This window comes from Zootermopsis nevadensis, unplaced genomic scaffold (assembly GCF_977971745.1).
Source record: "Zootermopsis nevadensis isolate Lab colony 2312 unplaced genomic scaffold, Znev_1.0 Znev_ptg000022l, whole genome shotgun sequence".
NCBI classification, from domain to species: domain Eukaryota; kingdom Metazoa; phylum Arthropoda; class Insecta; order Blattodea; family Termopsidae; genus Zootermopsis; species Zootermopsis nevadensis.
In genome coordinates, this window is record NW_028259154.1 from 24,431,862 (window position 1) to 24,448,207 (window position 16,346).

Below are 16,346 nucleotides of genomic sequence, written 5' to 3' on the forward strand. Positions count from 1 at the left end.
TAATGGTGGGGGGACTTGTGTGACCAACTTTATTGAAAAGAATTACGTGAAGCACTTAGTGACATAGGTTCGGTTACTGTGCAATCTGACCCAGTTCGTGTTGTAATGGGCACACTCTTGCCAGTCATGTGCAAAGGCTGATCTCAGGTTTGATTATTCAGACTGAACAGTGTTATTACACACGTAACTAAGACGATACTTACCTGAATTTGCAGGACTTGCAACATCACAAAATGTACGTACTTACAAGCTCAATGTAGCAGCTGGAACACACTAGTGTTACTGTTATAACCTGTACATACAGAGCCTGTTAACAAGACTATTTCCAGCACATTCAGGTTTTAACACTTGTACCAAATTAATGGAATAACGTATCATTAACTTACCTTAAATGAAATGTCACAAAGGTGTAATTATTATAATGTACAGAATACTTTTCCAGCAATTTCTAAAACTCATAAAATAAGAGTCAACACTCACTTGTTGGACAAAGTTAACAGAAGCACGCTATGTTGGTAAGCGTGTGAGGTTTACCTTGGGAAATGAAACTTATAAAAAACTTCAACCAACATGTTAAAATATTCTGTCCAGAATTTAAACATTACTTCACACTACAGCATTTTACTGAATAATAAAACTACTAAAACAGACCTCTCTTTGGTAATGAACCGAGTAAACAACATTCAATATTGTTTGAAAATAAAAAAAAGACTGAATAAGATTCATTTCAAAGGCTATAAAATGGGCTGCAATGTTTAAGGTCAGAACAATTTGTTGTAAAATTAACAGACAAAAACCTATCTCAGCTTGACTGCAAAGTCTGAGCTGCATACGGTTGACTTCAATCGATCACACGTTTCCAGTTTGAAAATAATGGGGGTTTTGATGACTATCAAGCACACCACAGGTATGTTGCAGTCTCCAAGTTGCTGTCAAGGGTCATCACAGTAGTTCACTTACACTTCACAAGTTGGGACATGTTCACTATAATAATAATAATAATAATAATGTAAAATCACCAGCCATTATTTTTTGGGCCCAAAATACATACAGCAATATTTCACTGTTTCACCCTGAATCTCTTTCACTTTGGGCCACTGTTTATTATTGGACTGTAATTCTGTCGCATAACAAATCCTCTCATTCCCTTCAATTTATCACTTAGCTATAGGCCACTAAACCTCAAAGTGGGTTAACACTATGTTCAATTTCTGGGTGTAGCAAGGGTGCTGTTTCCAGGAGCTACTGACATCTCTCCGCCCTGCCCACTGTCTCTCTGAGGACTCTGAAATAACGATAGACACTTTTAACTATACATATATAAATCCAACATATCCATCTAAGGAGAACAGTGCACTGTTCAGTGGTAAAAAATCATATCTTAAAAACTACCTCGCTATAAAACAATTTATTATTTCAGTTTTTTCAGTCCATACCAGAAAGTGAAATCACCACTTCAAAATGTGATTAACAGCATGAACAGTGTTCAGAAGAGGATCCTGAAGAGAATATTTGGACGTAAGTGGCGGGATAAAGATAGCTGAATAATGAGAATCTTCTTTATTTGTACTTTTCACCTGATATTAGGATCTTAAAGAAAGAGGATGAGAAGATTTGTCTCAAGGTGGGGTCCAGTTAGTCATTAACAGCACACAGATTCAGTGTAAGTCCATGTGACAAGTAATAAATTTCCAGAATACCTCCTTGCTTTATCAAGAATGTTCTGCAACCACCAGTATCCTTTTTCAACTATTTTCAAGGGATTTTCTAAAGCTTAAGATAGCAAACAGCACGTAATCCTAAGCAAATACAGAATATGTACTTGATTATGGATATCCCAGTTAATAAAAACTTCAATTTGAAGGTAAAATAATTCTCTATATTGTAATCAATGGGTTTCCTGGCTTTCAAAATTATATTCCATGATGGTTAACATATTCTTGAGGAGTGATGATCAGATTGAAACACTTCATTTTGTATTTATGGGTTTCATATAAATCTCAGTGTTAAAAGTTGCAATTTCCTTAAACTGGTCTTTGTAATGGGAAAATATTTTCTTTGTGATATGAACTGAATTCTTAAACATTATTTAGACAAACTTTGGGTTTAAAGTGTTAAAGAACACAAGCTATGAAAACAGAGTGCAACATCAATATAACAATAATTTATAAAATTCAGGCAATATTTTACATATTATATGGCACTTTAATACCTTAAATAAAAATACACCAAAAATAAAAATATCAATAAACCATCAGCCCTCCTTTAACATCAATATTGGTGGTGGATAAAGAGTATAGAGTTCTATTAGGTTTCACTGTATTTTAACAAATCCCTTGTCAGTAGCAGTTAAAACCAGAACTGCAGCCATATTTGTAATTTTGATGTAATCTGTATGCAGTACCACTGCATGAAAAACAGTTTAAATCGTCTCATAAGATACTTTCCTTCATTTTAATTGAAGACACGAACTAACAATATGGTTCACGACATCCTCACTGGAGGATCAGTTTACACTGTCTGGCTTTATTTTTCCTACATAACAGAGTTTTAACTGCAAGACCAAGTTTATTCCAGACACCATGGAACTTTACTTAGTTACTTTATTTAGTCAACACATGGTACATAATTAAAGAAAAATAAATACAGATTCAGATGTGTTTACAAGAATTTATGAGCAACTGTAAAATGGCTGCATTACAAGTTGCAAAATTTCATGTTTCTCACCCAAAAACAATACTAATGACAGGAAACGAGGAACTTTCCTTTACACACGACTATTTTAAATCAACTGTACATCTTGATCAGTTACAAAGGCTGCTTTATACTAAAGTAACATGGTTTCCAAAGAAGTTCATGCTCCTGATATTTTGGGCCTCAACAGATTATTTTCATACCATAAACTATAATTCACTGTAAGAATAACTGTGGAAATTGATCCACCAAAATACATCCAACATAATATACAAAATCAAAATTAGTGTGGAATATAATGTTTTCTACCAATTTAACTACACTTCTCTTGTAAAAAAACAAAAAAAATTGTCAATGCTGCATCAACATACAGGCAAAATTATTATAATTTAAAACTTGTAATGCCATGATTATTAAATTAACAGAAAAAATGCATGAAATATCAGCATAAACTATTCATCCCATATCCAACATGTCAACCATTTAGGACTGCTACAAGCAACTCTTCCCTGGTGTTACTACAAGGCAATGGGAGAAAATATAAACTGATTGATGGCACTTGTTGCAATATGCTGCGTCACCAGAGGAGTGTTAACTTTTACAATATTAAGAAATGACAAAGCATTTCATAGCCACTTCCATTGCTTCCGATGTCTTACTGAAGACCGTATGTCTTATAAAGAGGAACTCATCATAAGCAGCGATTCATTCGCAAGTGAAAGGAGGAATGCTTTTAGTATTATCTCAGTGCAAGTAATTAAATTAATTAAATTTGTGGTAAACTGATTACATTTGTAGTCATAAAGCTATGCTACATTCATCTGCATATGATTCCAGACTACAAACACAAGTGGGGCTAACATTTAATGCACTCAGTTGCCTGGTGATGGGAGTGTGTTTGCTCCTTTTCTGCTGAAAAAAATTAACAATATTTCACACAAAAATGCAACAGATACATTCAAATACTCACACGAAAAAAGGCTTCCAGGTCACTATCATGATACTTTTATGACCATGACAAGACTATTAAATTTTGCAATACAAAATGATTCAGTTTTTTGGGGGGAATAAAATCTCCTAAATAGTCATCAAAAAACAACCCTGTAGTGTCAAAATTTGAATATAGAAAAATAAGACTGTAATTAGTTTCAGAAAGTATTGAGAAATTCATGCTTTAGATGCGCAGCTGAAATGATTTTGATTAAATTTGGTAAGGGCATTATGCCAATAGTGGCCACCTACACTCGGTATTAACAACATGCCATGCACAAACTTGTAAGGTGGGAGAGATGCTAGTGTCACTTAATATAAGGTCATACAATAATGTTTGGTAATGAATCTTAATAATAATAATAACAATAAGTAAAAAATGAAATGTACACAGTAATTCTCTGTACAGAGCAAACCAATAACACAGCAGTTCCTTGAAATAAGACTTTACCACCACCACCAACAACAACAACAGTAAATATGTCAACTGGATTGTAAACCACTCCAGTTTCTTCTGAGAATAAGAAGATAAGCAAGCCTACGCAAGAAATTATAAAAGAATCTTACATTAAAACCAAACAATTATACTTTTAAAATTATCTGTGATTTATTCATACACTTATGTGGATCATATTTATGGGAATTCTTGCAGAGTATATATATTGCATGGTATTTTATGTGTCAGTCAGGATCATTCAGAATGCAAAGATTATAAGTGTATTCCACTACAGATCACACTTTTCCAGTCATTTTATGGTTGCTAAAAACCTTATTACACAGTCATGAAAATACACCCACCTTGACATGAATTTGGTGTTTGAGCATAGCAGCCCTAAGAATGAGCATGCGTGTCCGTCGCTGATACTCCTTACCTACTGCCAATGACTTTTCAAATGTTGTGCTCCTCTGGTCAACTTCTTTTGCATAAAGTATCTGCAAATAAAATTACATTTTCTTTAAACCTGAACAGATGAACAAGGCTTATATGGTATATATTTAGTGCCAATTATAACATTTGTGTAAGTGATTTCAACTGTTCCTCTGTTAGTGAAGCAAACAACAAAACATCTGGCGTTGAATAACAGTAAGTAAAAACATCATGGACGGTGTTCTGTCCTTTTCACTTTTGATCATACCACATGCCTCTCACTATTCCTGCTCAAAACATCCCTTTATATTTATAATTATGTTCCTAACTAAATGTCCATTACATTATTATATCCCTCTTTAAAGTTTTTTTGTTTAGAAACCAGCCTTTCAAATAAACTCTTCAAGGTTCTGCTGTATTGTTATATAAACAATAGTTAAAACAAATATGGTGCAGGAAAACTGGCATAAGGTAATCGTATTGTCCCAACTTTTAGTTGAATAAGCGAAAAGTGTGGTCCAAGTGGATTAAACTCAGATGACCAAAGCGAGGTCTGAGCATGTCTCTTAAAACCTCTAGAACAATATACTAACAATTTTTTAAAAAAAAATTTATTGCCTGTTTCAATCTTTTCCATCTCTGAATAAATATTTTCATAACACACTGCCTTAACACTGATTATTAGAAGAGATATTAGCTCATCTGGCAAATGCTTCAGTGTTATACAAAACTAAATTATAAGAACCTGAAATCACAAGTTAATAAAATAACAAAGAATGTGACAGGATAACAGTTTTAACAAGGGATACCTTGTTGTGTGAATCAATGCGAGCTTGGATCTGTCCATCCAAAATCAACTGCATAAGTTCATCCTCAAGCGCCAGGACTGTAGTATTGAATGCAGCTGCCATTTTTCTCATATCTGCCGACAGGTATGGACTAAAGTACTGGATGAGTGCACGATTCCGTATCTGAGTGTACAATGCGTTCACGTGTGGTGCAATGTACATGTCTAGTAAGAGATTATCCTGGAGCAGCGTACATACACACACACATATATAGGATTAAGATAACATTATATACAATGGTTACAGTTTGTTCAAAGGCAGACCCAATATAAATTGCCATTTTCCCCAAGTGAAACATAATCCAACACAAAAATAGTTGCCACAGTTTATGTGATTTAACTTGAAAGCAACACTTAGACCGTCCCATTTCACTATGGGAGGAAACACGTTAAGAAACTGAGGTAAAAATAAAGACATATCATAAAATCTCACCTTTATTTCATCCAGGAGCTTAAGACAGGACGCGTATTTGGATTCATAGAATTTAAATATAATATCCCTGAGCTGTGGTTCTAATTCCAGGAACAATTTGAAAGAACTGCAAAAATAAAAACAACATTTAAATAACCACTACTTTCCAACCCATAAAATGTCATAAATCACATTAAATATCTTTAAATTTTGAATGAAAAACCAAATATCAAAATGGTTCTGGCTAAAGATAATGATTTTGATACATGAATTACACCAAAAATGTAAATCTCTAAACACTCCCCAGACTAAAGAAGTAAGGTCATAAATTTATGCAGGACACAACCTTTATAAAGAGAATTTCTATACAATAAAATAAATTTCTATGAATCTCAGTGAGAGTTTTGTTATTAAAAGGCTTCCTTTCTTCTTTATTTTAAAGATAGAAAGTAGGCAGATGTACAAACTTATGAGGTGGTGGGAATGACACTAGTGCCAACTAAAACAGGGTCCTGAAACTATATAAGGTAAAAGGCATGATTTTTAAAAAATGACAAATCTTTTAAGGTTATTATTTGCAGAATGTAAAATAACATGATAACTGCAAGAAATGTAAATTTAACTCTAGGTATGACAGTGACAACTGACTCACTGGAGCCAGGCATGAAATAGGCAGTAACACAACATGAGAAGATAAAAATATTTCTCTTTCAAAAACTACTTTGAGCATGAAATTGCCTCTTCTGTCACTATATGGTCCATGTACGTACCATTTGCAATTCCTTAAACATGCATATATCATTTGCTAAGAAATATTCTTTTACAATGAAATACTGCTAGTTTACTGCTAATAATGGCTGTGTAAGTCAGAAGCAAGTGGCATGGACAAGAAGTCCCAAATCCAAGAGGAGTGTACACAACCGATCTAATATTAAGTAGATGGTTATACGAAGGCGTTTCAAAAAGTAACAGCAAATTGACAATATTTCACGAAACAAATACAGGCATTTCAAACTCCCGCGCAGGGAAGATACATTCTTAGAGAAGGTTTTGACACCGCCCAATAGATGGCGTAGCGTGCTTAATTGGAAGGGATGCATATACAAATTGGCGGCACCCTTAGCTGTTTGCACTGTAGAGGAGCAGCGAGCAATCAGCTTTTTGTGGTCGGAGGGTGTGAAACCTCGTGAAATTCATAGAAGAATGCTGCAACAGTATGGAGATGCCTGCATTGGCAAGAGATGAGTGTGCGAGTGGGTAGATGTATTTAAAAATGGGCGAACATCAATCCGTGATGACTGACGCTCTGGTCGTCCATGACAACGCACGCCCTCACACGGCTGCTGCAACTCTTGACACCATTCGGAGATTGAGATTTCAGATCCCCCATACAGCACTGAACTTGCTCCCTCTGATTGTCATGTGTTTGGACCCCTGAAGGACGCTTTGAGAGGACGAAGATTTGGGAATGACGACGAGGTCAAAGAAGCGGTGCATTCCTGGCTGAAGGCACAACCAAAAACATTTTTTTCTGATGGAATAAAGAAGTTGGTGCAATGGCATAAGGGTGATTATGTAGAAAAATGACATATCATTTGTATCTCAAATTAAATTATATATCTCAAAATATTTAATTTGCTGTTACTTTTTGAAATGCCCTCGTATAATGTTACAAACCTTTGTAGAATCTTCAGTTAACTTTCTATGCCAATTAATTTACAATATGGCACATATTTTTCATTCATTAGAACAATTCTAACATACATTCTGCCTCTCACCACCACTTTGAGATGCAGTCAATGGCTATGCAAACTGCAACTTAGTTACCCACAAACCATTTTCTTGAGATAAACTTACCTACTAAAAATTACATTCTTCTGAAGTTCATGGCGGTCAAATGTTGCTAGGGCACAGAGGCCACCATACATAGCAACATTGCTAGGTGATAACAGCTCTGGAAAATCACAGTGGTCAAAGTTTCCTACCAGAAAATGCTTTGCTGCTGATTTATATTTCTTGGTTGCCAATTCTGCCAAGCCAGCTGCACATTTAAGTCGAGTTTGGATCGTTTGGTTGCTATCTTTACCATGTAACTAGAAAATAAAGTATAAAACTGGAGTTGAAGGAACAAGCAAACAACAACATGATTTTCCAATAAATTAAAATAACTACAAGTGCTAGAAACAAACCACATTCACTCATTACATTTTGTTCCTACTTTAGCATCTAAATATGTTGAGCTGCCACAAGTTTACTGATTAGGCAATTAATTTATAGCATGTTTATGTATCATATGTAATGTTCACGGTTTCATTATGTTATTTCATATACATTAGAGACAGGGCCCCAGGTTGGGGGTTGGTTGCAAGGCCAAAAACCTTGCACCACAAAAAGGAAGATGTTTCGAAACCTCAACCTCGGACAGACACACCTAACAGAAGGACCGAATGGAAGACGAGAATTGAGGAGGCCATGGACCGAATACGGACCGGAGAGCCACAGAAGAAGAAGAAGAAGAAGAAGAAGCAGGGCCATCCATTTGTTGTGTGCATAAAAACCTACATATCTACGTACTAATCAAACACTTACAAGGCCACATTCATGTATCCCCATTTAACTAATAAGGTATTAAATTTGCCCAATGTCCTTCTCGAAGGTATCACCACCTTGTCGAAGGCAATCTGCCGGGTGAGGAGGCTTGCGTGCTCAAATGACCCTTAGGGCTATGCCGGCCTGAGCTTCGGCTCATGGTAGGGTCACCCAAGCCGGACAGGTCTAAGGAGATGCGCTAGACTAAGAGTGATACCCTGGTCCTCCAGGTTGGGGGTTGGGTGTAGGGCTAACAACCTTTCACCTTTAAAAAAAATATGTGTTACGAAAAAATCAACCAAGCCTCGGATCAGGACGGACTCTTTGGCACGACCACGGCAATTGAAAAAGGACATGAGATTTGGTACCTGGAACATTAGGAGCCTCTATAGGGCTGGGGCACTGAAATCAGTGTGTAGGGAATTAGGGAATTATAAGTTAGACTTAGTGGCAGTGCAGGAAGTGCGATGGGAGGGGGAGGGCACGATCCCAGTGGACAATTTTACATTTTTCTATGGAAAGGGGAATGACAATCATCAGCTAGGGACGGGTTTTTTTGTTCATAGCAGAATTAGGGCAGCAGTTAAGAGAGTAGAATTTGTTAGTGACAGGTTGTCTTACGTAATTTTGGAAGGACGTTGGTGCGACATCATTGTCCTTAATGTTCATGCCCCAACTGAAGACAAAAGCGATGATATCAAGGATAGCTTTTATGAAGAATTGGAATCAGTATTTGATACATTTGGCAAGTATCACATGAAAATTCTGCTAGGAGATTTCAATGCAAAAATTGGGAGGGAGGATGTCTTCAAACCCACAATAGGCAGCGAGAGTCTCCATGCACTTAGTAATGATAATGGCGTCAGAGCAGTGACCTTCGCTACGTCAAAAGATTTAATTGTAAAAAGTACAAAATTTCCACACCGTGATGTTCATAAATACACTTGGACTTCCCCAGATGGCAGAACACACAATCAAATAGATCATGTTTTAGTAGATAAGAGAAGGCAGACAAATGTAATTGATGTGAGATCATTCAGAGGAGCAGATTGCGACACTGATCATTATCTGGTGGTAGCAAAAGTGAGGGAGCGGCTTTCAGTAAGTAGACGAACTAAACAAAATTTTGACACAGAAAGATTTGATTTGAAAAAATTAAGTGAGGGAGAGGCAAAGGAACAATATCAAGTTGAAATTTCGAATAGGTTTCAAATTTTAGAGACAAATGAGGATAATGAAAGTGTGGACATCAACAGGGAGTGGGAAAATGTCAGAAACTGCATCAAAATTTCAGCAAAAGAGAAACTAGGATACTACAGGAGAAAGCAAAATAAACCGTGGTTTGATGAAGAATGTTCAAAATTAATAGATCGAAGGAAGCAAACAAAATTTCAATGGTTGCAGAACCCAAACAAAACAAATGCGGATAATCTATGTAACGTGAGACGTGAGGCTAGTAGAACCTTTAGGACTAAGAAAAGGGAATACCTGAAGGGCAAAATTGCTGAACTTGAGACAAATAATAAGGAAAAAAACATCAGAGACCTGTACAGAGGCATTAATAACTTTAAGAAAGGATATCAACCCCAGACTAATTTGGTAAAGGATGATAGTGGCAATTTGCTTGCAGATCCAATAAAAATTGTGAATAGGTGGAAAAATTTCTTTAGCGAGCTCTTAAATGTTCATAATACTGGTGATATTAGACAGATTAAAATGCATACAGCTGAACTGTTGGTGCCAGAACCTAGCTTAGATGAAGTGGAACTAGCCATTGGGAAGTTGAAAAGTTATAAATCTCCAGGAATTGATCAGATTCCGGCCGAATTAATTAAAGCAGGTGGCAAAGGGTTGCATATGAGGATCCATAAGCTTATTCAGTTAATTTGGGATAAGGAAGAGATGCCACATCAATGGAAGGAATCCATAATTATTCCTATTTATAAGAAGGGGGACAAGACTGAGTGTGGTAATTACCGAGGAATATCGCTGCTATCAACCTCATACAAAATTCTATCCAACATTCTTTTGGCAAGATTAACCCCATATGCGAATGAAACTATTGGGGATCATCAGTGTGGGTTCAGACGAAACAGATCAACGATTGATCAGATCTTTTGCATTCGTCAGATACTAGAGAAAAAATGGGAGTTCGGTGGGACTGTACATCAGTTATTTATAGATTTCAAAAAAGCCTATGACTCTGTGAAGAGAGAAGTGCTATATAATATTCTTATTGAATTTGGTATACCAAAGAAGCTAGTGGGTCTAATAAAAATGTGCTTAAATGAAACCTGCAGCAAAATTCGAGTAGGTAAATATGTATCTGAGACATTCCTCATCAAGAACGGTCTAAAACAAGGAGATGCTTTGTCTCCCTTGCTCTTTAACTTTGCGCTAGAATACGCCATCAGGAAGGTCCAAGGTAGGCAGGAGGGTTTGCAATTGAACGGGACACATCAGCTATTGGCATATGCTGATGATGTTAATTTATTGGGGGACGATATAAATACAATAAAGAGGAACGCAGAAGTTTTACTAGAGGCTGGTAGACAAGTGGGGCTGGAAGTAAATTCAGAAAAAACTAAGTACATGTTAGTATCTCGTCATCAGAAGACAGGCGGGCAAAATTATCTTAGGGTAGCTAATAAATCCTTTGAAAGGGTTACAAAGTTCAAATATTTGGGAACAACAATAACAAATCAAAATGATACTTGTGAGGAAGTTAGGAGGAGACTAAATTCCGGAAATGCTTGCTACTTCTCAGTCCAAAATATTTTGTCTTCCCGTCTGATTTCTAAGAACCTGAAAATTAAAGTATACAAAACAATAATCTTGCCTGTTGTTTTGTATGGGTGCGAAACATGGTCTCTCACTCAGAGGGAGGAACACAGATTGCAGGTGTTTGAGAATCGGGTGTTGAGGAGGATATTTGGGCCTAAGAGGGAAGACGATGGGGCGTGGAGAAAACTGCACAATGACGAGCTTAAAAATCTGTACTGCTCCCCCAGTATTGTGAGGGTGATTAAGTCGAGAAGAGTGAGATGGGCGGGACATGTAGCGCGCATGGATGGGACAAGAGGTGTGCACCGGGTACTGGTTGGGAAACCTGAAGGGAAGAGACCGCTGGGGAGACCTAGACGTAGATGGGAGGATAATCTCAGGCGGGATCTATGGGAGATAGGAGTTGAAGGAAACTGGATTTTGTTGGCCCAGGACAGGGTCCGGTGGAGGGCTTTGGTTAATTCGGTGATGAACCTTCGGGTTCGGTAAGCCATCTAGTTAGTTAGTTAGTTATTTGCCCAATGTTGATTTACGTGTCATTCTCAAGGAACTTAATTCCTGCATTGAATGAGAGTTTCCTGTATTTTAATCCTTTAGGTTCGTAGATATGATATAGAAGACAAAACATTCTGTAATACACATTCTCCAAATTTAAACAGTTTATAACTTACTCCTGAATGCAATTTTGTTCAACAATAATTATCTCATGCATGTTTTAAATTGACTAGCAGAGAAATATAAATGCTACATCAACAACAAAAAATAATAAAATAAACTGCTCAATAAAGTATATGCACCTTATAGCTAGTGTCTGATACTACAACCATCTGATATTATTACTAAAAATCATAAACACCCTACTCAGAATAAAGTCCCTGTTTGGGTACAAATGGCTCAGTCCCACTGAATGTAAGGCACTAACATTATCAGTCTTGCATTTCTGTAATTCATACCTCAGAGAAATCTGGAGTTGCTTCTGCTTTACTGACATAACTCAAAACATGTGACCAGTTCTGCAAATATACACTGACCTGCAAACACAATAACATCTCCATTAAACAAGACATTTATGATCTAGATTGTTGGGTTTTGGGACCTTGTCCATTCTCTGAAGTTATAAAATTACACAAGGTTTTGACGACTGGATCTGTCCTTGTCTTCAGATGTGGTGAAGGGAAAGGGCACCTACTCTGTGGGATCCATTAGAACGAGCTAATATCAATCACTGGATTATAACAACAGATGATGGACAAGGTCCAGAAACCTACACAGTTGGTATCTGAATGCACATATCTGTTTTTCAATGGGGTTAAGTATTAGATATAGAACCTATAAAATATTTTTTTATTTTGACTTAGCATGATGAGATCTTATTACTGAAGCAGACGTATAATTAACGTAAGATACAAGCTAAATGGGACAGCTAAAAGATACATCCATAAGATATTGCTCAGCTAATCAAGAAATTTCACTGTGTTTCATGGAAGATGAAGGTTTATTGCCAATCCACACACATTTAATTTCCTTATGATTTACTTTAATATTACCCTCTCACCCTGTGGAATAACAATTATTTTGGTACGAAAAAATAATGTAACACAACATACCTTGATGACATTAAGGCACATGTTAACTACATGTTTGCCACTAGTACAATAGTCACGTGCCCGTGAATAACATTTGAGAGCATTCGATAAATCACCACAGTCTAGGTAATGGTCTCCCAAGTCGTCATGCCCCCGCCGGATACTCTCCTTGATTGAATTTGACTTGTAGTTTTTCAGATCTGTGTCCAGTTTCTCCAGCTTCAACAAAGTTGTAAGTACTCTCTCAACACAGAAACATTTACAGTATAGTTCAAACTATCATCATCAGATATCAACAGTCAATGGTACAGGTGTACTAACAAATTTTTAATTTCCATTCAATCCGTGGCGTAACAGCTCTATGAGAGCCAAAGCCGACTAGCTGGCTGCTGGCCTCACGTTCACATGAACGATCATCCAACCAGATACAGGGTGACGTCTGGTCAGCACGACGAACCCCCAGCCATTGCTAGTTTTCATGACCGGAATTTCCATTCAATAAGGTGTATAAATAACACTTTATAGTTCACAAGGAGACAAAGTAAACACAATATAAATGAACAATTTATTCAAGGAGCTAATTCTATATGATACCACATCATATAAAACTTCTCTGAACATCAACTGTTGAAATGCAGGCACTTAAAGCCATGCATATTCTACCCACTGACATGTCGCTAAATCCCTTTCTGTGAACTGGAACAAAGCAAAATGTGGCCACAATACAAAGTTCTATGTGATTTCATCACAGTTACTATCTAGACCACAGGTGAAAACTAAAGCATATGAAAAATTCAATAAAACCCATAATAATATTCAGATATTATTACTAATATGACTCTATATTCAATTTAAATTTCTCGTACAAAATAAGGAACATATTTGGCTTTGGTAAGAAGTCATGTTTTGTAATTCCTACTACTTAATACCTTGCATGCCGTGCTGTGTTAACTAAATATATAAAATCATGCATACAAACAAAACTTACACTTTAAAAGTATAAACAGTTTTGTTTGTATGCATGATTTTATATATTTACTTCCTACTACACATATCTATTTCCATGTCCTCTTCCTACGCCTGGTTTAACGTCTGTCTTAACATCTTATTAACCACTAATAATATAATTAGTATGTACTCTTAATATGTTCAGTCAGAGCGAATGATTAACAGCTATTTAACAATTTTCTTTCCGAGATTCTCCAGCCTACAATCACTTCAAAATAGACTCATCAAGCTCCTAAATAAAAATAATTACCCACCCCTTATCTAGATAAAATACACTTCATGTTATTACACCAAAGTGTGGCAGCACAGTCACATCCACCTGCTTTAATGTATAAGTTATAAAAATAAAATAATGTTATTCTTCATATTTTTACAAATTATGTATTACATAAAGTACCTTTAGTGCTGCTTTTTTAGATTTGGACTCAACCCAGAGCAAGTCAAGGGTGGGGATGTCTTGTGACGTGGACTGAACACCACTACCGCTACCACCACCCCCACCCCCTGCTACATCAGGCAAGTTGGAAATTCTGAAATAACACAATTTTATCTAAAACTGCTTATCAGGCATTTCACCCCTGTAACACAATCATACAAACATAGCATATAAGAAATAAAACTGATTTTGCTCTCCCCATGTTCATTTCACACATGGACTCGTGCTACTTGGCAAAAGATTACTTAAAATTACAAACTACCAACAGAATCTTTGTTAAAATCAGATTTGACTTTAGGTTTATTTTCTTCACAGAACATTTCTGTTGACTGGAAGTGTTCTGCTAGCCTACTGTGTTTGTGTTATTCCTCCTCCTAATCTGTAGCTTGGTTCAAATTTTTAACAGTCCATTTAGTCTTTCAGTTACTTAAACATGGGCACCTGACATCTCTTTTTGATATCTCACACTCTCATTGAACTTCAGGATTGAGGACTTGGGGGATGAAGAAAGACGAAGCCAGGTCAGCTGTATCCAGCGAGTTGGACAGGGGTTTGATGTGACATATTTTTAGTTCAGGGTAATGTATATCATAGTGCCAAAGTAACTTTGCTCACTGTTTAATAAATCTAAATCAATCAGTAACTGAATATGAAATTCACCACATAACATTTTTACAGTTCATGATACCATTTATAACCTCCGCTTTCCAGTCCATAAATATGCATACCTGTCTGTGAGAGGGGAGCTTATCTACACTAGAAATAATTGATTAAGATGCAATTCCTGCTGACCTAGCCAGGATAACCAACACCTTAAAAAAACATTATCAAGAATAACTGATAACCAATAAATGAAGGAGTGTGATTACACTTGGTTCTTGGACATTACACTTCCCATTCTTGGAATCCCATGCGGTATTATCGTATAAGAAATCAAACTAATTAATGATAGTCATACACAAGTCTGTGCTGTGTATCACATACATATCATCTTTGTTACTGCCTAGTGCTTCCTGTGAATAAATCCATACAGTTACAATAAATATAGAAAATGAAGGGTATTTTTAGATAACAGAAATGGTCAATCACTGTTCCAGAATAACTATTTATACAACAAAAATTAGTATTAATTGAAAGAATTTGTAGATAAATATAACTTTTACTATAACAATAAATCCAGACAATTTTGCACTTTACTTTTAAAGTTCTGCCTTTTGTAAAACACACACTTGAAATGTTTGTGGTATTTTAAATTTTCCACAGTCTTTATGTTACCACAACACAGCTGCCCGTGACCCCAGGGTATGCACCGCTGCTACTATACTAATGTACTGCACCGGAAGAAACTCAAACATAAAATCAAATGCCAATTGTTGATATGATTATTTGACTAAATATGCATTAAAACATTGTTATTATCCACTTTCAGAATACTTTTCATGTCACTGTGCGAAAAGTTTGATATTAAGATATGGTATCTGATTATGAGGTTATAAGTTGTACACTCACCCAACTGCCTCTTGTAGTTTCTTATGTAACTGTTGGTAGAGTGATACATTATATGTGCACATAACATAACTTATAGCCATCTTGAGAGCTTCTATCCGTAGTGTAGGGCAGTGATCTGCAATGTATATGAGTCTGTATAGTCGAGCCAATCCGGCATAGCTGTTTGCATATGCTTCTAGGTCCTGAAACAACAAAGTTGGTTTTATTATTAGAAAAAATGTGGAGATACGCGCACATATTTCTACCATGTGTACTACATACCTCATTCCACTCATCGTCCTTTATTTGATCATCCTTATTATATTCAGTTAAGAGTACAAATTATAAACCTTCTTATTATAGAGTTCCCCAGCCTCATGTCACTTCACCCATCTTACAGCCACATATTCACAACACCCTGTTCTCAAACACCCTCAATTTATGTTATTCCTTTAACGTGTGTGACTAAGTAACAACAGGTAAAACAATCTTCATGTTTTTTTAGATAGTAGGTAGGTAAACAAAGAGATTCTGAACTAAATGATGGCAAACATCCCTTGAACTTAATCTTCTCTCTAATTCCTCACGAATTCAAATCAGATATGTTTTTCACAAATAACTAATTAAAATACGGAGTCCAGCAA

General features: G+C 36.2%; 1 protein-coding gene across 3 annotated transcripts in view; it reads right to left on the reverse strand.

Annotated features, from left to right (window-relative positions):
• CSN1b (COP9 signalosome subunit 1b) overlaps positions 1 to 16,346 on the reverse strand; it is an 18,529-nt gene continuing 2,183 nt past the window's right edge. For 2 of the 3 annotated variants that reach the window (XM_022060926.2, XM_022060928.2), the window contains exons 3-11: positions 15,724 to 15,905; positions 14,176 to 14,308; positions 12,792 to 12,989; positions 12,138 to 12,215; positions 7,669 to 7,904; positions 5,833 to 5,938; positions 5,362 to 5,580; positions 4,483 to 4,617; positions 2,586 to 3,603 (exon numbers count right to left, since the gene is read on the reverse strand). In XM_022060926.2, the coding sequence (XP_021916618.1) occupies positions 3,493 to 3,603; positions 4,483 to 4,617; positions 5,362 to 5,580; positions 5,833 to 5,938; positions 7,669 to 7,904; positions 12,138 to 12,215; positions 12,792 to 12,989; positions 14,176 to 14,308; positions 15,724 to 15,905 (1,398 nt within the window). In that variant the 3' untranslated portion in view covers positions 2,586 to 3,492. Of the gene's footprint in view, positions 1,286 to 2,585; positions 3,604 to 4,482; positions 4,618 to 5,361; positions 5,581 to 5,832; positions 5,939 to 7,668; positions 7,905 to 12,137; positions 12,216 to 12,791; positions 12,990 to 14,175; positions 14,309 to 15,723; positions 15,906 to 16,346 lie in introns of those variants that run through there. The other variant, XM_022060927.2, reaches the window with a different exon arrangement.